Source organism: Pyrus communis, chromosome 5, assembly GCF_963583255.1.
Source record: "Pyrus communis chromosome 5, drPyrComm1.1, whole genome shotgun sequence".
In the NCBI taxonomy this organism is placed as follows: Eukaryota; Viridiplantae; Streptophyta; class Magnoliopsida; order Rosales; family Rosaceae; genus Pyrus; species Pyrus communis.
In genome coordinates this window covers 5,582,936-5,605,442 of record NC_084807.1, presented here as the reverse complement: position 1 = coordinate 5,605,442, position 22,507 = coordinate 5,582,936, and the positions used below count along the sequence as shown (strand labels likewise).

Here is a 22,507-nt window from a genome sequence, read left to right as displayed (position 1 = left end):
ACCAAATCCACAAATTCGGGGCCTTGAAATTTGATCCAACTGCTAAAGTTATTATAACTTTTAAAAAGGGTCTTGTTTTTAACTATTAGATCAAATTTCAAGAGTCTGGATTGGTGAATTTGATAAAAGGGATCCGGAGAGGATCCCTTTCCTGTTCAAACCATGTAATAGGAATTTTTACCACCTGTAAAAGTAAAAATAAAAATACTTAAAAAGACTTGCAAGAGTACAAGGTTATCGTAGTATAACAGCTTAAGTAAGGTTGTTTTCCATAAGGATTGAATGAATAATTTATGTAAATATCAAATCTTAATTATTTATTTAAAAACAAAGTTTGGAAGAGGTTGATTTTATGACCTAAAATATTAAAAACGAATTTAATTAAAAACAATTAAATAATTGGCAAAGTAAAGAAAACAAAAGAAAATAGTTTGAAAATAAATTTGAGCACTGGGGTTTCACTGTCACCTTAACAATCCTAAGTAGTTCTTTCAATTACTTGTGAATTACACATGCATATTTTGAAGGTTAGGTTTTCTTAATATATATATATATATGTTGACCCTAAAAACTACCAAACCTACGTGGCGCGCAGGCCGAGTAACTAATGAGCTAACTACGTCTTTCGGTTGATGCAAGACGTGCCAACTCGTCTGACGAGCTCGGCTGAGGAGTAAAATGTGTTGATGTTGCTTTGAGTGCGCTACTGACTTCTTGGTTTTGCAATTGCGGCCGAGAAAGGAACACATCTCGGCCTTTGGGTTCTAGAGCCTGAAGACAAGGCTGCTATTCTTGCAAAGTTCACAGATCGTCGACGCCGAGTTCAGTCAGAGTGATTATATTTGTAAGAGTATAAGCATACCAAACTGAACCGACACCAAACTATACGGACACAAGTACTCAAAAGAGATGTATGTCTTGATAGTGAATGTTGTTCGACCATCAGAATGCCGAACACTAAAACCTACTTGTGAATATCCAATCACAAACAACTCCGCGTTCAATGTGCCAAGCCCAATAATCTGTAACACCTCACTTCACCGAGAAGGCTAATAAGATGACCTATGCCAATAAGGATTTGAAAATCCTTCTCGACTGAGACTTGGATAAATAATCAGTCGGCCTCGACGTAATGCTGTTTATCCAAACTGAATGTGCTCCGCGGTTGGCTGATTCTACGACAATAGTGTTGTTTATCCAAACTGAAGGTGTCACCGGTTGCCTTCACAATGCTGTTTGTCCAAACTGAAAATGTGTTGGCGAAATAGAAAATAAAAATCTCAAGGTGTTTGAGAGGTTTCTCGTAAAGCAAGAGTTTGCGCAGGGCTTTTTGTATGTTAAATTGGAGGGGTTTTAGAATGATGCACCCCCTTCTTATTTATAGCAGCCAATCTCGTCATGGCCGAACCAGAACTATACTCAGATTATGATTCTTTATCCTAATCTAACCAAGTCTCGGCCAATCCTACCTCCATTAGGACTTTGAACCAAACTCTTTATCTAGCCACATTCACTTCTCAAATCTCAGCATTCTCATCCCATTGAGACTCCTTGTTATGCTAGGATTCAACTTTCCCATCAATCCGTCTCATACTAGGGCTCGGCCAATCTTAATCGAGCGGTTCATAATAACTAGAATTCGCGATGATTCTAGAATTATACTGTCGGGCTGAGAACTCGGCCCACACCAATATTTTGGGCCCAAACAATATTCTACTTGGAACCTCCAACATAGAATTTATATCTAACATGCAACCCGTCTGTGACATCTAGATCGAACGTGAACATGCAACACTCATTAAGTTTTGTGAAATCCTTTTGAAAAACCATATAACCCTTAAGACGTGATATCCATCATAAGAAGTTACACATATTAACCACAAGAAGTTAGCGCCAATTTCAAGGATAGTCCTTCACCAAAATTGCATCAAATTACTTTTCTAAATATCATAATGGTGGCCAATCATCAAGACAATTAGATAGTTTCAAACCCGATGATTAATAATTTAAGACTTGCATGCATAATATCATAAGAAAATTGAAAAAAGATTACATATTTTTGTTAAGACTCATTGCCTCGTCCTAGCAAACGAAACTAGTTACTAACAATCATAAGACAAAATATTATTAAAAATCTAAATAGAAAATACCTTAGAAATAAACTTAAATCTTCCAAAGTAATGCGTCCCTAAATTTTATGCATTCTCTCTTCCTTGTCTTATGCCTAAAAAGCTTTATTTATGTTACTACAAAACAAAATCCTACCTATAAAAGGTCTTCTAAAAACTATGAAACATAATAGAATAAAATAAGTAGGAAATAAAGGGTGTCCTATTTAAATTGAAATTCGGACTTCTCAGAAAATTAAATTTTTGACCAACCAAATTAACTCTGATTTGGTCCCAAAATGTCTCTTTTGAAAGCTAAAGACGTTCCCTACAAATCCTCAGAATGAATCTTCCTCAAAATGTGTCATCTGGACCTTCAAAATACCTAAAACGTTGAGAAACGTCAATTTGAGAAAGTTGTGCGCTGGATCTTTATTTCATTGCCACGGTCAAACGGCTTGGTAGAAAAATCTGAAACTTTGATACAATCTTCTTGAAAGACTCACAAACATCCTCCAATTGGAATCACTTCAAAATTCATCCGTTTGATCTCTTTTTACTCCAAAGAAAATTAAATGTCCTACATTAAAAATATATAACAATATATCAAAAAGTTATTAAAATAATTAATAAATTATAACTAAAAATAAGATAAAATATATGGTATACTATGAATTCATCAGCATGCATGATATTTGATTATAATAGCGTGCAAGTGGACTATTAAATATTTTTTTTTTTGGTTTGAAAATCCCACTCCACCCATCCAATCCACCAGATTCCATCATTACACCCCCATTATTGCATCTTTCCCTCTCTTTGACGCCTCAGTCCCTCCCTTGAAAATTTTCCCTTCATTGCAGCCAACCATTTCCTCTCGCACGTCACTCTCTCTTCCGCTCATTTCTCCTGCTTTCTTTTCTTTTCATTTGACTCTCTCGTCCCTTTCCCTCTTCAGAGCAGTTCCAGCGTGGTGGAGGTCCCTAGGGCTACCTACCATGTTATCTATTCAGTAAATAGTAACTGTTTTTAATAAACAGTAATTATCTTTTACATTTTTATCCCTATACTTGAATAACCCCAATAATTTGTAATAAAATATTAATATATATTTTTTTTATAAAATAATACAAAAGAATTTTTTTTGTAATTTCAGATAAGATTTATAATCGTTCTTGTTGCGTCATGTGTTATCATCCGAAAAGACAATTATTGGTGATGGATTTCCGATAAGATTTTTAATCGTTCTTGTTAAGCCACGTGTCATTATCCGAAAATACAATTATTGGTGATGGATTTCTGATAAGATTATTAACCAATCACATCGCGCCACGTGTCATAATATGTTTACAGTCTTTGAGGATAGATTTCCATCAGATTTTTAACGAATGATGGCATGCCATGTGACATTATCTACAACCTAATCCTTTCTGAATTCTCTATATAATCCACTATCAATCCTCACAAATCTCACACCAATTTTCTCAAGATCTCTATCATTATTCATAGTTTCTGCTTCCTTCTTCACCAAAATCTTTATCATTATTTTTTCCTTCCTTCTTACAATGTCTTCTTCTTCAAGGATAATGTGGGAAATCGATCAGTAAGAGGAAGAATTGTTTAACCAATCAGAAGGAATGTTCAATCTTCAGGTGGCCCAAAATGAGATGGAAGATGATGAGGAGTGTAGAAGGTGAGATGACGAAGCAAGAATAACCAGAACCTCACATTCCCGTCGAGTACACAACGCAACATCTTCAATAAAGGTGAATAACGTGGACTGTTGGATCTAAATAAGGTTTTAAAATTATTATTACCGTTGGAAATCCAACAGTAGAAAACAAATGACCGTTGAAATCCAATGGACGCCGAGGCGCCATGTGGCCTCTAACGGTCACTAATGCAGATGCGCACGCAGGCTCCACCGACTGACGCAAAACACAAGGAAAAACGTGGCTGACGTCAGCCTTGCGTCAAACCCACTTCGGGCTGGCAACTTTCCACGAGCCTGCTCGGGCTCCCTCGCCAGCACACGCTGGACTTGAATGCTCGGGCTCTCAGCCACTGTTCGCAGGCCTGTCCCTCGGGCTTCAGCACACGCTGGAGTTGCTCTCATGGCACAACAAATGCAGACAGCAACTTGCCGCTGTCCTACAACAGACCGCGACATCACCACCATCTCCGCAACCCTTTCATAACTACGAATCCTTTTCTAACTTCTGTTATCTGAAACTTGGACGAAAAACCTTCGAACCAAGGAGCTCCGGCGACTCCTCGGTTTCCCCGAACAAGGTAAGGCTTGAAATCACTCCTTACATTCCATTCATCATTTTGTTTCACTTTATAACCTTGCATGTGAGCTTTGGTTTCACACTTGTGAGTGTTTGTGTCTTTAATTGACTATTAGATTTAACCACTCTTTCCTCACTGTTATATTGGAATTAAAATATAACGACATTAGTACAGACACAATAATAAGTTCTTTTAATTTCTAACAAGCAAAATTTGATGCCAATCTTACCCAAGCGTTATCATGAACTTCTTGGGTTTGATATGGAATCCTACACCCCTTACTCTTTTAATATCATATAGGTATGTTCATTGGTTATTATGAATGAGGTGTTAACTTTACTTTCTTGTGTGAGATCTGAACTCCTACTTGCACGGTTATTTATAATTATTATTTTTATATCACCCGATGCACAATAGGGGGTTGATTATGAAGAGATTAGGTTGTCCATCAGCAGCTAATTTTAGGATTTATTTTTTTATTTTTTTATTTTTTTACCTTTCTAAAGGGGTTGTTTGAAGGATCATATTGCAAGATTTGTTGAAGCTTTAGGGATGTTTGGTATTTTAAAGAAATTAGGGCAGTTTTGCAATTACCTCTAGTTTTAGGGCAATTTTGTAAAATGGGAATTTTGGACAGATAAACTATAATCTGCCCATTTTGTGTACAATTTGTGTGTTAAGTATTTTGTTAAGTCAATGTGACTTGGTATAGGTACAAGCTTATTCGGTTTGACAAATGACAAGGCTTATCGAGAGCAAGCAAGCCATGGTTACGTGAATAGATCTTTTCGTTTTTTTTGGAGTATATATGTTTGTATGTGTTTTTCCTAACAACTGCTTTTATATATTATGATGTGACATGTCATGTTTAGTTTTACAAATAAATTTTTCACACACTTTATGTTTTTAATATTATTTGTGAGCATAAACTTGTGGCATGATATCGTTGCGTTTTATTTGCTCATTATTACATGTTTGCACGTTGTCTCTTAGTTATTTGTATTGTTCTGGGCTAAGGATCAGCTTCACGTGTAGTTCATATGCACCGTTACATTCGCTTTGGATCCAGAGTTAGGTGCCAGCCTATCTTTTAATGTGATGTTTTGGACTCGTATGTGATGCGACTACCACAGCTCATATGATGCAGTACTAGAATGTAAAACTACGCTCATTGAACTTGTGTGGCTACGTAAATTAATGAGCACTGGTTTCTTGTATGTACGTGTCTTATTTGCGAGAGAGATGTTGGCAAACCCAACGTTTTGCATACCAGTTGTATTCAAGAAATTTTCAGTCCTACAAATGAATTGAGCGCATCATATATTTTTGAGGTTTCACAAACTAAAGCAATGCAGCCACAGGTTTTACAAACTACACACTTGACATTAAACCGATCAATTATAAACTTGTGAGCTGGTTTTTGGCCTAAGGAAATCCACAAAATCATCCAATGCAGCCGCGGAGCTGGCCGGAAATCCGTCCTCAAACTTCCGCCCTATCTCCAAGGCCCGCCTCTTCACATCTTCATCGCCCATCAGCCTCTCAATCCCTTTCACTATATCTTCTTTCTTAACCAATTCTTCAAAACTTTCACAAACTCCATAGCCAACCTTGAGATGCTTTTGCACCAGCTTGGCATTCCAATACTGGTCCCCCCTCATGGGCCACCCCAAAATGGGGACCCCACGGCAGACGGCTTCCACGGTGGAGTTCCACCCGCAGTGCGACAAGAATCCGCCTGTTGACCGGTGGCTCAGAATCAGCAGCTGCGGTGCCCATCCGCATATGATCAGACCCCTCTCCCCCACTCTGCTCTCCAGCCCGTCTGGGTTGTACCCGCCACCCACCCCCGTTTGGATGACCCAGATGAATGGCCGGGTCGACTCTTCCAGCGCACTCGCCAGTTGGGGATACTCCTCCGCATTGGGACCCACTTCGCTGCCGAAGGCCACGTACAAGACAGACCCGCGTGGCTTTGAGTCCAGCCACTGAACGATGTCGTCTTCGGTGTAGTTCGATTGGCGCCGGTTTGCTTCGACCGGACGGTTCGGGTTCCGCTTCCAGTACGTTTCCGGCAATAGTGGGCCCACACCCCATACGGGCATCCCCATCTGATCTTTCATGTAGTCGATGAACGCACGGTCGATGAAGTCACACGTGTTGAACATCAGAGCTATGGAGCCTTCTATTTCTGGGATCCAGGGAGGTCGGTCTCCCGGATTAGGTGGACCACCACCACCACCACTTCTTCCTTTTCCTCCTCCACCTCCCGGAGGCGGGTTCGGAACGCCACGTGGAGGACCTGCTGGCCTTCGTTTAAGATCGGCAATCGAGAGAGCCATGTGGTTGGGCAGGCCGGGAATTGGTCGGAGCTCGTCGGGTCGGATGTCACCAACACCGACTTTCCACGAGCCCCACTCGATGGAGGCGGCGGACGCGCCAAAGGTGAAGAATCCGATGACCGGCACGTGGAATCTCCAGAAGACCTCCTTGGTCCAACCCATTTGAAAGTCGACGATGGCGCAGAGAGGGAGGGACGCGTCGGGAATATCGGAAAGGCTGGCGAGGTGGTTGTGGAGGTCTTGTGTCGCTCGGTAGCGGAGCGGGTCGGGTCCTGGATTGGGTGGGCCCGGGGAGGCTGTGAGTTGGAGGATTTTGGCGAGGGGGTTTTGGGTGAAAGAGGAGGAGGAGGGAATGACGAGGGTAGTATGGTAATTTCGGGAGATAAGGTGGTTGCAGAGCTCCGCGCAGGGTTGGAGATGGCCACGTCCAGCTGCTGAAACCACAAAAATCTCACCGCCATCCGCCATCGCCATGTATAATAGAAGAAGAATGGTGAGGATTTGTTAGTTATACAAGAACTAGACAGTTTTCAAAGTGATATGTAGATGGTTGACTTTCAGCTTTAGACTACCAGTTTCAAGGTTGAAAGGCTTTACCATGATGGGTGCTAAAACATTCTTTCCAACATTCAAAGAAGGTGATCCACAAAGAGAGGCCCAACGGACCATATTTGGAGAAACAAGCAACTTGACTGCTGGAAAGAGGGATGCGCTTGTCCCACATCGGCGGTGAATGCTGGTTATCAGTTCTTTATATAGAGAAGCTAGGCAACAAGGCTTGTCCCTTCGGGGACATCCGATAAAATTGGAACGATACAGAGAAGATTAGCATGGCCCCTGCGCAAGGATGACACGCATAAATCGAGAAATGGTCCAAATTTTTTTTGCACTTTTTCCATGAAATTGAATTGGATTCAGAAGAGTCTTTTCTTTGTTTTCTCACCATTTTGGCGTCAAATAGAATGCAGACTTGAGTTTTAGAGGTTGGGAAGTAAGCAAGCATCTTTGACGGCTCATATTCCAGGTTTGCCTACTAACTGTTTGAGTTACTGTGTTCCGCTAAAGATTATTAAGCATATATATAGTTTACTGTGCCCCTTAGTATTTCTCAACGCATATGGTAACGAAGATAGCGTATACATTACAATTGCAGATAATGTATGTATAACAGTTACACATATTTTAAGGAAATTAATCTCAACGGACAATAATATCTCTGCATTTTTCATTAACATGCATTGAAGGAAGAAACAGAAATCTGGCCATAACTGAGCACAAACCAAGAATGAAGGAACTTGCTTCAACTTTGAATTTGTAAAAAGAAAAACAAGCACTTTCAGTTATATTTTAACCAGACATTACTTATTTTGTCCAAAATCCATGATCATCTCTGTTTAATACTTAACTTTGACAGGAGTTATTTAACCAATTCATGAAATGATCACAAACCAGATCATTTAATCAACTTGGTACATTTTCGAAAGATGACTTTCGATGCTAGCCTGAAACTTGGCAATAAGTTTGCCTATAGACGGCCAATTATCTTTGATTATAGGAACATCTGCAAACGTTGCCGCCCATGCTGATAACAATGGAAACTCTTCTTCGGTCACCATTTTCATTTCTGCTACGTCTTCAAACACACTCACATAGTGTGCGAGCCATCCAAGTGCAATATCCGCAAATCCAAGTTTCTCTCCGCCAAAGAATTTCTTACTGTTTAGCTCTTCTTCCAGGTACTTCAAGTTTTCCTTGGCTTTTACAATAGCTTCATCTTGCTCTTTCCCTTCCTTCATAAAGGATTCCCCAATAGATGGCAAAACCTTCATAGAAATCACAACCAAACCGAATAATCAAATATCAACACTAAGAATGTGGTTTTCTTTCCTTATTTCAGGTAAGTAATGATGGTTTAGTTTAGCTACCTGATGTACTTTCACTTGATGTTTTATTTATTGTGCAAGAAACTATCCCATTGTGAAAGGATAGTTTAGATTACCTTCTCATCACCATATCTGGCCCAAAAGTGTGCAGTCGCTCGCTCAAGAGGATCTTCTGGTGGTAAGGGATTCTCCTTCCAAGTTTCGTCGACATATTCAAGAACTATGAGTGATTCAACAACTGCATTTCCATTGTGCAGGAGCACTGGAACTTTCTTATGAATAGGGTTAGACTGAAGAAGGAAAGGGCTTTTGTTTGAATGATCTTCGTGGATTGTTTCATACGGGATGCCTTTGAGTTGTAGTGCCCAAACTATTCTCAGAGAAAAAGGGCTGGACCATATCTTAAAGAGCTTCACTTTTGCCATTTTTGTTGGTAGTTTGAGCTATCTTGTGCTAGGCAAGCAGGCCTTTTATGCTTAACTCTCAGTGTGGAATTTTGCTATGGTCTCCCTAGAGTTTATTGTACTTATTATTGAAGCCTTCTATATTGTCAAATATGAATTGCTTTCTGAATCTGTTACATGTTTTGCATGTAATTGACATGATGATGATTGGGTTTGTGTGAAATTAGGAAAAATATGGGGGAGAAAGTGAGTGGAGAGAAAAAGAGAGAGGGTTTTTGTGTGAAATGAAATGAGATTGAGTTCTGTGATGTAACCCAAGGACATAGGGTTCTCTTCGTTTTCTTCCGAGTATGGGACGTTTGTTTTGGTCCAACCCTCCAAGGTACCGGCTACGTAGAGATGCCCCTTTGAAATATCGGCAATCAAGTCAGACCTTGAGTTGAAACAATAGGGTTTAGGATTTGGAGACACATTTTTTTACACTAATTTGTATGGTCCACCTCGTAATGTATTTCAACGATCTAACTCTTTGCAAAACCGTCTTCGTCCATTTTCTTCATGACAAATAAATGTGTTAATAATTTTGGGTTTGCTAATTTTTAGCAAGTATGATTTATGAATGATAAATTAAAATATAAATGATTCGGATTATTGAAATAAGTTATCGAGTAGACCCTAAGAATGTGTGTCAAAAAATTGTGTCCCCAACATGTATAGGGAGTAGCCCAACATTTTATAAGAACTTGCACAGTTTCTTCTTTCACCAATGTCAGACTCTTTTACCTTCACATTCTCGTATGTGTGGCGAATTTTCAAGTCAAACACGTAGACAACATGGATTGGGTGACGTGGAGCATATGTTGTTGTTGGGCTTCACACATGGACCAACCTGCTTTGATACCATGAAGAAATTGAGGGTTCCACCATATAATCAATTGACTATATGAAGAGTAGTCCAACCTCTTATAAGTCTCTTACAATGTTTCTCTTTTCACAAATGTAGAATTCTTTTACCTTCACGTTGTCACAATTCCAACCCACGCACACATATATATAATTTCTGTTTTTCATAATTCTTTTAATGAGTCAGTTTAAAATTGACCACAAGTATACTTACGGAGGTGATTTTCAAATATCCTTATTATCTTCTCACATATATATATATATATATATATATATATTTATTTATTTATTTTGATAATCGAATTGAATAAATCAAACGAAATGAACACACGAGATTAAACAAGAATACATTTAGAGCATGATGGGTGCATATTTTCATGTATATATTTATCATATATTTCTTTTTGATTTTGTATATATGAATGGGTTAAATGCACTAATTTATATTGTTTTATTTTCTAGGCATTCAATACGGGAGTTAAGTGAAAAAGAAGTGGAAAATGGAGTTTCAGGTGTCTATAGTAATTTCAGTGGAATACGAGGCTAACTAGTTGCGCGAAGACATGTGCATTACAATAAGAAGATGAAACTGAACGGTTTTAAAGATCAAATGGACATGGGAATGTTATTCAATGGACTGTAGGAGAGAACTTAATTATTAGTTTTATTATTTCTGTTAATTTTTCTTTTCTTGAATGAGGACTTGAAAGTCCATTATGCTAGGATTAATGGTCATTTTAATTGGCCTTTGGTAACCTTCGCCGTAGGTTTTATATGTGGAGATTGATTCTCCATTGTGAAGTAAGGATTCAGCCACCAAAACAAAACCAAAAATCATATATTCTACATGGGGGGCTGCGGCAAGGAAGGGCAAAGAGGAAGTACATTGGAGTTTTTCTTTGATAGGGCTACGATGTAGCCTGATCATGAATACTTAATTGCCTTGTGGCATTATTATTATCAAGTTTTTCATCTTTATTGAGTATCTTTTGCTATTCGTAATGCGTTTGATTTTTATTTAAATGCTTGATCACCATCTAGGTTTAAATTAGGTTGACTTCATGCAAGTTAGAGTAGATGCCATACTTAACTTGGGTTTAGCTTCTTGCAATTGATACCATAACCACGTATTTGTAGATGCCATACAAGTAGGGTTTTGTGTGATTTTCCAACAATTTCCATAGAGCTTAATGGGTTCTTACTTGTTTAAATCCATCTAGATACCATAGAGGGTTAACATGTAAGGATACTTTTGATGTAACTAGATGCCATGGCTGTCGAATAATTTAGGGAAAATCGATCATCAATATTAGGGAACTACTTGAGCATAACATATTAAGGGAATTAAGTAGGATTGGTTAAGGTAAAATCGGATGCCCTAGATCTTCTTTTCTTATGTTTTCAATTTATAATTTACATGTATTTTATTTTCAAGCTTTATTTTATTTTAGTTTAATTTCAAAGTTTCATATGCTTTCCATTAAAACTTCTCCACTATGATTTGTTTCAATTTAGGGGGTTGTAGTCAAACTCGGATTTAAGAGGATTTTAAAATATTTTAAAATCCTAGTGTAGTCAATTAAAAGATTTTAAAGAATTTTAGAATCCAGTCAAATCTAGGTGTAGTCAATTAAAAGATTTTAAGGGATTTTAAAATCCATCCAAATCTAAGTGTATTAAAAAAATTAAGATTTTGGAGGATTTCAATAAGTTGTGGATTTTGTGGGATTTGAGAGCAAGATGTATATATAACCAAGACTAAAAAGAATCCAACCTCACCCCCTAGGTTTTCAAATCCTTTTCCATCTGGGCAGTCCTCAAATCTCTACCAACCCCAGCCACACACAGGTAACCACCATATACTTTGGTGGAATCGCTTATTATGACCCTTAAACCTTAATTAGGCATGTATGATCATCGAAGGACATGATCGATCTAAGATTTTGGTTAATACTACTCTTTCGTCATTCTGATTTTTTAATGTTTCTAGTACTACAAGCACTACTGAAGTACCACATCGTATGTCTATGGTAAAAAGGTAGTTGGTGGTGATGGTTGTTGGTGGTGTAGTGCTCAAACAGCTCACCAAATTTATGTTGATCTATCAATTGAGAAAGAGATTGAGTCGTGGTTGTGTGAAAGGGGACCCGAAAAGGGAGGGGATAAAGTGACTATCGAGTACGGTAGGGCAAGAGCAGTGTTCTAAAAATTGACCTAAGCGGTGAAGTGCCGCCGCGATTTGGGCCAAATCGTCCAGTTGAATCGGGTAGGAGTTAAGCGCTTGCCTAGATGCTTTCTAGGCGGTCTAGGTGGCCTAGAAGGCAACCTAGGCGGTGGCCAAGCCGGTAGTTTTTTTTTCTAGTGAATTGACTATCTGGTCTTCGGTGGTTGTTGGCGTCTTATCTTTTGTTTCCAATCGGTGTTGTATCTTTAGTAGAAAATGAAAGATCTGAAGAGAAGAGGGATGATGGGAGAGAGAGAACATTTAAGGGTGCAAACTTGCACCACATCGGAGGAGGGAATTTACAGAGCAAAAGAATGATAGAAGACGAAGAAGTGAGAGATGAGGAAGAAGAAACGCTAAAAAAAAAAAAAAAATACAAAATAAAGGCTTTTAGCTTTCCAATGCAGCAAATGTGTTGGTGTGTGTGTCCCGACACTTATCATTCAATTGCTTTTAATTTTTTGACATTATGTCTGATATAGATTGGGGGTTGGGTTATTCGAGAGAGGTTGGGAACTGTGGGATGAATCTTTTGGTGTGGTTCCACGGATTGGAACCTTGGATGATGTGGAGAAGGTTAGGTGGAGGGATTTAAAAAAACATTAAATACTAATTTTATTTAAAATATCTTATTTTATTATTTTATTCTAAAAATTAAATTGTTTTGTTTTGGAAATCCTAAACAGGGAGGGGGATTTTTTGAGACTTTCCTATCTTTAAGACCACACCATACCATGCTTAAAACTCTAACATCACATATACCATTCTTTATAAAATAAAAAATAAAAATAAAAAATAAAAAAAGAAATAACATTTTTTTTTCATGTTTGTTTTTATATCATATTGTAAATTTAATTAATTTATAATAAATATACTTAAATTCGTCTAACCCGCCTAAGCGTTAGGGCCCAGCTCACTGCCTGATTAGCGCTTAACGTTTTGTAGAAACTTGGGCAAGAGGAAAGATTTTTCCTTTTTTTTTTTCAATAAAAAAATTATATGAAAATCTACCACAATCCACCAAAATCTACAAACTAAATCCATTCAAATTCTTTAAAATCCCTATGAATTTTGTAGGAGTCTTAAACCCTCCTAAATCCTATCAAATCTATCACTTTTAAAATCCTTTAAAATCTTAGTTTGACTACACCTTAGTTAGTAAGATTTTAGAATCAATTCGATCTCTGTGGGATGATATTCGTGCTTATATGCTATATTGTCATTTAATTCGTATAATTGCAAGTACTAAAATTCAAAACTTAATGAGTTTAATTTTTGTTATCTAACTTAAGTAACAGAGACTGAAAAAGGTCTCTGTCAATTTATCATTTCCTGTACACTTATGAACCCCTCTAGTTTAGGGTACGTAACCCAATTCACCCTTCTCTCAGTCGATTAAAAGCTATGTTAAGGGCCATTGAGTGGGTCTTTTTAATGGCCATAAATAAACGATCCAAACTACAGTCGAATCTTTGAGCCCAAACCAAACTTCTTGGCCCAAATCTATGCGAACCGAAGAGCAAGAAACTTCCTGAGCTATTACACTATGTTTGGATGAGGGAAATAAACTTAGAATTTAGATAAAAATCAGAATTTGTAAATTAACATGCACGAATTCTATTGTTTGGATTCATAAACATAGAAATTTAGAATTTCCGCGTGAAAAAAAACTTGAAATTTGAGACCTCCAATTCTCAAGTTTAAATTTCATGTACATAGGTGTCATTTCCCAATTTCTATGATTGAGAGCTTAAAAATAAAAATTTCTGTATTCAATTTCATTATTCTTTTAGGTTAAACAAACATAAAAATTCACAAATTCTAAAATGTAAAATTTCATCAATTCAATTTCTGTCGTATTAAAATTCGTTCGTAATCTTAAATTTCTTCTTTCTCCCAGCTTCGCTAATTTTTATTTTGCAGACCAGTGGCGGGGAAGACTGAAGAAACACAAAAGAGACTCAGAGATGGCAGCTGTTCCGCCGTCATCCTTTAAGGCAAATTCTAGCTCTTCCGCGGCGGCGGACCCCAAACTCGGTCTCTTGAAGCAGATACGGAGCCACGAGGTTGCAATTGCAGAGCTCAGTGCTCTTTCATCTTCCCGGGTAATATATATATATATATATATATGATTTATTTCGAAATGAAAAACCAAAATTGATCGTTTATTTTATTTATTTGGTCAATTAATTTTTGTAATTTGATATGCAATAACAGAGTTTTGTCGATTTCTATGCCCTGCCTATCATCCGTGCTAAAAATTTCTATCCTTTCTGAGCATGTGTTTGTTTTTTCTTCTTCGAAAAGATGATATTTTTTTTTCTAAATTACTCTTATTTACGGAGAAGAAGATTCAAAACCGGGTGCAAATGGCCAATTGGCCTAACTCATATCTGCGTAAATGTTAAATTTTGCGAAATTGGTACTTACATTTTAAAGTTTTATGATTTTGTTCATGGGAAACTCTAGCTACAAGTAACAGATAATAGTAATTAGGCTTGCATTGATCTTCGCTAATAGCAATTTAAGTTCAAGCTCAACTGCCAATTGCGCTTCTCGTCATCTTGTTTGGTTGGAGTGCCTTGATAGTTTACAGAGATGTAAATATACTTCTTTCTTGATCACAGGGTGTCTATCAGAAGAATGGCAACTTGTTTTTTCGTACAACAATCGAGAAAGCATCGGCATCTGAACAAAGTAACAAGTTTTGCATCAAATCTATGGTATTTCTCTATTCGTTTAAACTTTAAGCAGCCAAAATGATTTTCTTCTTGATTGTTTGTTGTGCAGAACAAATTGATTTGGCTAAACCAAGACTAGGAAATCTGAATTCTTCTTGATATGACTTTGTTTGCGATGGTTATAGTTCGACAGCCTCTTAAGGTAAAATGCCTACCAAGTGTTGTATTTGAACGATAAAGATAGACGATACCTTTCTATCATTACCTTTCATCGGGCTAATGATGGCTTGAGTGCTTACCATTATCCTGTCAATGAAAGAGTCCTTTTTCTATTACCTTTGACTGACTTCTGCCTCTGTTTGCAATATGCTTTTCCATGCATTTTATTTTCTCTCTTATCTATTGCTTACGCCAAATTAATTTTTTGCTGTTTAAGGAGAATTATAGGAGAAACTTTCAAAATTATGTGTTATTGTATCCGTATACAAAGTAGTCTTTACATGTTAAGTGTCAATTCTTGTCAATTTTTAAAAATAAAACAAGTACACTGTTGGTGGGTAAAATGCCAACCCAGAAACACATTAGTAAAGAAAAAGATTGGTATATACTCTACCTCAGTGAATATAAACCTAGACATATGACTTAGAAAACAGCAGCTTTCCGATCAGTTAAAATACGAGAGAGAATGTTCCAAATCTCAGAAACACAGAAGCCCAAAGGGAAAGCTAAATTCTGAGTGAGTTTTGTTCTTTTTTTATTTTCCATATGGTTGAATAGGGGTAAATGATATATATATATATATATATATTATAAGCTGATGTTAGTATCAAATCCAGTTCGATTTTGATGAGTAAAGAAGGATTATGGGAACCTAGAAAACTTGTTCCTGGCCAAAGTTTGTGGAAAATCGGTCATATTTTTTCTTTAGGGTACAAGAGATATTGGGGGTGGTGGGAATTGAACTGAGAACCATGGGTGCATGGGGTTAACGCTCTTAACTAACTGAGGAACAAGCCTCTTGCAAGAAATGGTACATTTTCAAAGAAGAGAAATTGGGTAGAGTCAATAGTTACAGAACTGTCCTCAATATAACATAGAGAATCACGAGGAGTATGCTTACCAGAAGATAATGATAGGGGGTTTAAGTCTCTCAAATGGATGCCAAGGGAAGTCCTTGTAATTTGGACACACCATGGATGGTGTATCTGATATCAGCTCAGCATCGAGTAAACATAATGATTTGAGTATGTCTTGATGTCCAACTGGTTTATTGAAATATTAAATTTTCATCTACATGTAGGTAAAATTTGGCTACGATGTTTTAAATAACAACTCAACCAATATATAAAATTTGTTAGAATGAAAGCTATAACTAACCTTTATAGTTGTCCTCGTATCCGTCCAAATCTTGTATTCCTCTCATAGGTTTAAATTTAATCAAAGTTTTCAATTTTTTTTAATGGGAAGAGATTATACTCCTTTGAGCTTTACGAATCAGAAGACTAAAACTAAGATTTAGCTCGAAAATTTGTTGTTCACAGGCTTTTGTCAGACTGACCTTTTCTTGCAAGGACACAGCCCTTTGGGAAATTATTGATAATGAATGATATGATACTTTAATTGGTGTTGTGAAACAGGATAATGAACGGGTGAACCGCTTCTTGTTGCAGACTCCTATTGGCTTTGGAGTTTACGGGACTCTTTTTCTTTGCTTTTGGTACCCCATCGACCCTACTCATTGTTTATTTCTGAAATGTCGGTTTCTACCATGGATATTTTGTAGAAGAATAGTTGTGGCAACTTTAGGAGAGGGGCGTTATGTCGTAGATTTTCCTTTCCTTTACTTATTCTGTCGTACATCTGTAATTTTGCGCGTACATTGCGTTCATATTTTTTAGATAACCATAATTATCTATCGTTTCGCCAAAAATGCATCATTTTGTATGGTAAGAGTCCAGATTTGAATGATTGGCTTTGATAGTTGGTTTTTCATAATCTGAAACCTATTCCTACTGAGACACTTTGACAACATATACTGAGCAAAAATCGAATCGGTAAAGAGTTATCTGGTCGGAACAAGATATTCCCAAACACCAATCCATCGGTTGGCTAGCACCAACTGCCAAGGGATTGCAGAGTTTGGGGTTAAGGAAAGGAAACGATTTTGGCACCAATCCAGCCCTTTAAATTGGCATTCCTCGCGGACAAATCACGCGTGCAAACATCTTTCTTTTTGTGCATTGGATTACGAGTTGCGAGTAAAGAGCAATGACTCCTTACGAGTAACAAGTCAAGCAGTGTTCTTAAACAAATTTCGTGGCAGTTACAAGGACGAACTAAAACGGTTAACTTCCAAAAAGATTACTCTTTATATATGAGAAGTTCAAACACCATTCTCCTTTTACATTATTGGAAACCACACACGCCCAGATTGTCTATATGACAGAGTCTGCCTAAATAGACCATAGAAGGATTGAACTGAGAAAAAACTTGTGGCTAATCGAACTCCTGGCGCGCTTGCTGAAACAACAGGACAGTAAGAGTTATAAGGGATGCATAAACTGAATTGGGTAACCTTTGCACGACCTTTCCGACCCCTGGTACGCCCTCGGTAGCTCTCTTTGTCGCCATTGCCACCGCTGGTGCTGCAACCAGTGTGAGGATGAGTCCCTGACTGACTACAACGAATGTCTCTGCTGTCAACTGCTTCATGAACTTCGCAAACTCTTCCCGGTCAATTTCTCCGTCAAGATTGAGATCATTTTGCTGCAAATATCAAGGGTAAACATTATTAAATGAATCAAACGAGTTTCTCTGAAGGAAAGTCGTTGATTGAACATTTTCTAAAAGAGAATAACGAGCTCAGAGTCTCCCGACAGTTTTTATAGGTTTTCTGAACGAGACACCTTAGACAGATTCTCAACATGGATTCTTACCTAACAAACAGCAGCAACAACAATCTTCCTTTGTATACAAACAGCAGAAACTTAAACAACCAAAGTCGACAAACACAGTTTCCATCAATGTCCAAACACCATCCAAAATTAATCCCATGTTTCAATCACATTTCCTGAACTGGGGAATTGCTAACGAGCCATGAACGATACTTAACTCACAAAATTTTATAGCATCCGACCTGACATGCACGCCACAAACGACAATCAACCTTCTCATCATTTCATGCCTTCAGGCAAGATACCTCGACGGAAATTTTACATATAAGTAGGCATTAGAAACAGTTTATGAAAGAGGTTCCCTTTTTCAGAGAACTAGCCAGGTGAAGACTTTCTTCAGTGCCTCGGCCAACAGGCCTACTGAAACAAGATGAATTTTGCAGCCAAACGGACTTATCTTCGAAGTTTCTAAATTGGTTGCGTATATAGAAGAAACTTAAATCGGTAATCAGAAGATGAAGAAACTTAAAGTCTACACAGAGCAGAATAAATTGGTTGCGTATATAGAACCTCAAACAAACTGGTCACATCCTGCTAAACCAGACTACGTCAAGAAGGACTGAGAGTTGCTTCTCTCTGACCACAGCAACTTAAACGTGTTTCAGTTCATTTTCCATCGCTTGTGAGAGTAATTACTCACTGTGCTCAAAAGATTGAAAAACTTATAAGAATATGTGCAGATAACTAGCTTTCCATAACCGAAAACAAAAATTGAATCACGAATCTTATTTGCCTAATACTGGGGACTACAACTACAACTTGACTTTTGCAGCACAGCACCTTAACTCAAGAAGCATAACAGATGTATATGAAATCCGCTGCTAAATTGGATACATACCATTGAAATTTCAAAAGATATTATCTTATTTGTAAATGGTTTGAGTCTAACAAATTTCATTTCAACCGTTTGATTGTATCCGACGAAAAAAACTAGAGTACCTGCATCATAGCTTTGACTAGATCTTTGGAGGGTGGATCAAAATGCGGGCCGGGTAAACGCTTATTGATATCACTAGAACAGGAAGATTAAACAACAATCAGCTAAAATTAGCAGCATGATTTAACAATCGGTTAAAAAGACAATCGGAATACGTTTAGCAGGAAAAGCTCCTCACTTGTACACAAGTAGTACACCGATGTACAGATCCTCAAAATTCAAGCTAGCCCTTCCTGTCTCATTTTTAAAATGATCAAACACCTTATCTGTAATCCTCCTTATTTGCTTTCGCCTCCATTGCTTACCTGCAATCCAGAAAAGTATCAGATACCTCATAAACATATATGTAATTAACGTTTGCTTCATGTCCGGTACTTGTAACATAACATGGCAGACCGTCTGTGCCGACGGATATCTACAAACTTACTTACGGATAATAATGCTATTTTTCGATGTCGCATAGAGAAATATCAAATTGATGATATCCATACACCATACTATAAATTGATACATAAAATCCAGTACAAGAACAAGATAAATGGAAACATGGGTATTCAAAAAGGTAACTTTCAGCTGGATCACCAAAACAACTAACACATGAATCCACAGTTCAACATCATTTGCAGATCCTACAAGTTTTCAAGGATGGAGATTGGAGAAGGCATCTAAACTAAAACTACAGATTCAGGAAAGGAAGAAAAAGAAATAAAACCCAACAGAAAACAGGGAAAACTCAGAACCGGAAAGAAAACATTAACACGATGTCGAAGGAATAGAGTTATACCTTGTAATCTGTCGAGGATCTGTCCCATGGCGCAGTGGTGAGCTCAGTACAGAGATTTTTGCGAGTTGGTTGGATGATAAGTTGAGAATCAGAGAGTAAGAGGAGGTGGTGATCCCTTGGCATCGGAGATTTGTTTTGACTTTTTCGGGCAGCGTAATCAATATGACAAGGTCCACTGTGTTTGAGACACTTGGACCGTGCCAAGTAGGGGTGGTTCGGTATGGGATACCATACCGAAACTAGTATCCTGAATCCCAAATCAAAATTTTTCGGGACGGGAATTTGAAGACCAATCCCAAATCAAATTTTCGGGAATCCAAAATTTCGGGAATCTCGAAATATTTTCGGGATTTTGGGACAAATCGGGAATCCCAAAATGAAATATGAAATTATGAATTGTTCTTCAAATATATAATTCAAGAACACATTCATGAACTAGGAATTTCATTTCATTCACACTACCATTTAATTGAACACTGGCATGCCTAATTGTTTTTATCATAGTCAAAATTCAAATTAATTAAACCTTTTTTGCAATATGTTGAGAGACAAAAGAATCAAGCCTTCTAAAATCATCAGTCATGGCAGCAGCAATAATAAAATCCACATTAATATCAAACAAAACATGAAAAATATGCAAGGTGTAGGGCATTCCAGGTTGCAGAGCATGAATTAGAAACTACTAGCATCAATTATAAAAGAATAATATATATATAATAATTAATATTATATATTTTCGGTTCGGTATGGGATTCCCGAAATATCGAGAAGCCAATCCCGAATCCCATACCGAAATTTTGGGATCGGTTCGGGATAGCATCCCGAAAATTTCGGGAATTTCGGTTTGGGAAATTTTTGGTTTGGGATCGGGATTTTTTCGGTTCGGTTTGGGATTTTTGGGAATTTTTTCCACCCCTAGTGCCAAGGCCGGCCCCAACAAAATAAATAGGGTTAATATCAGTTTACTAATATTAAGTTTTACAAGGTTTTTAATATTTTAGTTTTAGTTATTTAATTATTTTAAAATTTTTTAATATCCACGTGGCGTCCATTTATTGTTCACGTAAGCACCATATCATCAGTTAACAGTTGATTTAACAGCAATCTTAACAGATGTATGAAAGTGTCCCAAGATTATGACTTTATGTATCACTCTCTGGGATGAAAAAAATTTCATGTACTAAATGTTGAAAACTATGGAACTTCATATAATAAATTGAGATTAACCCAAATAAATATAACAAATAAAAATGGATAACTTGCCAAGTATTTTAAGTTGGAGGTATTACACGAAGTTGATGCTTCGGTACTAAAGAATAATATTATGTTACGGGTATTTTAACTATTAGATATAATTTGCATAACCATTAATTTTTTTTTTTAAATTTCATCTATTAATTTTTTGTATGAATAAGTGCTACGTATCGTTAAAAAAAAATTGCATTTTCTCATTATTTTCTATTACATATCAATATAAATATTTTATATGAAAACAAAAACAAGTTTACCAATGAAAAACAATAATGAAGCACAAATAAAACTGTTTTCCGGCGCTGAGTCGAACCAAGAAGTCAAGCATACAGTAATTCCAAGTTTTGATTTGCTACAACTAATGAGTGATGTTGAATGTAATATAAAAATATATTGGTCTAATTGGATAAACGGTTCTCGTGGTGATAAGTTAATCGAAAGATGGGCTCGTGGTAAAAAAAAAAAAAAAAAAAGGATTTAAACCCTCGTGGTGTAGTCTTTTAGCAAATTTAGTCCAAAAGTGATTGTTCATCAAATGTCTGTTAAATGTGGAGGTATAAATGTACTTTAACGTGTGCATCTTCTTCTTTCTCGTCTCTTTGCTTTCTGTAATTTGTTCACTTTCTTCTATTTCGGGATGCTGTATTTTGCATATCTTGCATGTCAGCAAGCACATAGATTGCTTCAACTGGACCAGTAGATGGATTCCGTAATTTGCTCCGTCCACCACCCTGCTACTGTTCACAGAGGAAGGTCTAGTGTAGGAATTCACCCTACAAGCAGTGTTGGACTGAAGAATTTATAAGCAAAGGAATGTTGTTAGAGTTTAGGCTTTGGTGCAGAGGCTTGGTCAGACAACAGAAGCAGCTAATGGTATGAATCTGTGATTATCTTGGTCACAATTAGTAATGTATTAGTAGATTAAATAATAAGTATTAGTTGAGCGATCAATTATATATGAGCTCATGCTCTTGGATGTAAGCAACAAATATATTTTACAAAAGAAATTATATACAAAAAAATAAATTGGAGCTATGCTTCTTCCTTCTGTCCTCGTCTTCCATTGCCATTGATTCTGCAAATTAGAGTTGATAGGATCATACTATTTATTGAGAGGCTCTTCGGACCCACTTACAAAAAGGTGAAACTTTTGGTTGATTTTTGTTTAAAGTTATAAATTTTGATTGAAAATCTGAAGCGGGTTTTGTGTTGATATTTGTGGGTTTGCATGATAATTTTGTTTTGAGGAAAAAAGTTGGGTGGAAGTGCTTTTGGAGTTGTTTAAAGAGTTTCATTGGCTAACAAGAAGCCTTCTTCCAAGTTAATAAAGTAATTAATCAATTCAATCTCTTTACATATTTTTGAACAATTTTTTGATTAATTTGTTTGTGCAATTTTTTGAGCTGTTATATTGAAGAATGTACATGTTATGGAATGAATGTGGTGCGCTAACGTGTTGATTTTAATTTTTAATAGAAAGAAGGTGACTTGGTGTTAGATAAGGCGACTGATTATGGTGCAGTAGAAATTTGGATGAACGATCATGTGCGAAGAGCGTGTGCAAAGAGCTATGCTAATTTATGTTTGGCTTTCTTGAGGTGTTCCTCTATAATACAAAATACAACATACCGAAATGGAAAGAAAATGAAATACAAAATTATAGAAAGAGAGAGAGAGAGAGAGAGAGAGAGAGAGAGAGAGTTGAGAGATGAGAAAGAAGATTGTACACACATTAATGTACATT

At 37.0% G+C, this 22,507-nt stretch overlaps 4 protein-coding genes and 1 non-coding gene across 5 annotated transcripts; 2 read left to right on the top strand and 3 right to left on the bottom strand.

The window, feature by feature from the left end:
* Positions 1 to 5,650: 5,650 nt before the first annotated feature.
* Positions 5,651 to 7,882, bottom strand: LOC137735036 (UDP-glycosyltransferase 89A2-like). The gene has a single exon (XM_068474396.1). It carries the CDS (start codon positions 7,214 to 7,216, stop codon positions 5,795 to 5,797), a length of 1,422 nt encoding a protein of 473 aa, XP_068330497.1. The 5' UTR covers positions 7,217 to 7,882; the 3' UTR covers positions 5,651 to 5,794.
* LOC137735792 (U6 spliceosomal RNA) lies at positions 7,523 to 7,625 on the top strand. The gene has a single exon (XR_011068700.1). It is a non-coding gene; the product is annotated as a U6 spliceosomal RNA (small nuclear RNA).
* Positions 7,883 to 8,069: 187 nt separating the features above from the next.
* LOC137733299 (probable glutathione S-transferase) lies at positions 8,070 to 9,281 on the bottom strand. The gene is made up of 2 exons (XM_068472451.1): positions 8,742 to 9,281; positions 8,070 to 8,565 (listed from the first exon to the last, which is right to left on the bottom strand). The coding sequence occupies exons 1-2, from the start codon at positions 9,048 to 9,050 to the stop codon at positions 8,200 to 8,202; spliced, it is 675 nt and encodes a 224-aa protein (XP_068328552.1). The 5' UTR covers positions 9,051 to 9,281; the 3' UTR covers positions 8,070 to 8,199.
* A 4,790-nt stretch (positions 9,282 to 14,071) lies between these two features.
* LOC137735177 (uncharacterized) lies at positions 14,072 to 16,758 on the top strand. Its single transcript, XM_068474573.1, has 4 exons — positions 14,072 to 14,261; positions 14,784 to 14,853; positions 14,947 to 15,039; positions 16,475 to 16,758. Exons 1-3 carry the CDS (start codon positions 14,124 to 14,126, stop codon positions 14,994 to 14,996), a joined length of 258 nt encoding a protein of 85 aa, XP_068330674.1. The 5' UTR covers positions 14,072 to 14,123; the 3' UTR covers positions 14,997 to 15,039; positions 16,475 to 16,758.
* A 413-nt stretch (positions 16,759 to 17,171) lies between these two features.
* Positions 17,172 to 19,665, bottom strand: LOC137735176 (uncharacterized). The gene is made up of 4 exons (XM_068474572.1): positions 19,513 to 19,665; positions 18,907 to 19,033; positions 18,731 to 18,803; positions 17,172 to 17,603 (listed from the first exon to the last, which is right to left on the bottom strand). The coding sequence occupies exons 1-4, from the start codon at positions 19,538 to 19,540 to the stop codon at positions 17,334 to 17,336; spliced, it is 498 nt and encodes a 165-aa protein (XP_068330673.1). The 5' UTR covers positions 19,541 to 19,665; the 3' UTR covers positions 17,172 to 17,333.
* Between the last annotated feature and the right edge of the window lie 2,842 nt (positions 19,666 to 22,507).

Coding starts and splice junctions, on each gene's coding strand:
- LOC137735177 (XM_068474573.1), top strand. CDS start 14,124: ATGGCAGCTGTTCCGCCGTCATCCTTTAAGGCAAATTCTAGCTCTTCC. Junction 14,262..14,783: donor GTGCTCTTTCATCTTCCCGG/GTAATATATATA, acceptor TCTTGATCACAG/GGTGTCTATCAGAAGAATGG. Junction 14,854..14,946: donor AGCATCGGCATCTGAACAAA/GTAACAAGTTTT, acceptor TTTGTTGTGCAG/AACAAATTGATTTGGCTAAA.
- LOC137733299 (XM_068472451.1), bottom strand. CDS start 9,050: ATGGCAAAAGTGAAGCTCTTTAAGATATGGTCCAGCCCTTTTTCTCTG. Junction 8,566..8,741: donor CCAGATATGGTGATGAGAAG/GTAATCTAAACT, acceptor ATTTCTATGAAG/GTTTTGCCATCTATTGGGGA.
- LOC137735036 (XM_068474396.1), bottom strand. CDS start 7,216: ATGGCGATGGCGGATGGCGGTGAGATTTTTGTGGTTTCAGCAGCTGGA.
- LOC137735176 (XM_068474572.1), bottom strand. CDS start 19,540: ATGGGACAGATCCTCGACAGATTACAAG. Junction 18,804..18,906: donor GGTGTACTACTTGTGTACAA/GTGAGGAGCTTT, acceptor TTCCTGTTCTAG/TGATATCAATAAGCGTTTAC. Junction 17,604..18,730: donor TAGTCAAAGCTATGATGCAG/GTACTCTAGTTT, acceptor TGATATTTGCAG/CAAAATGATCTCAATCTTGA.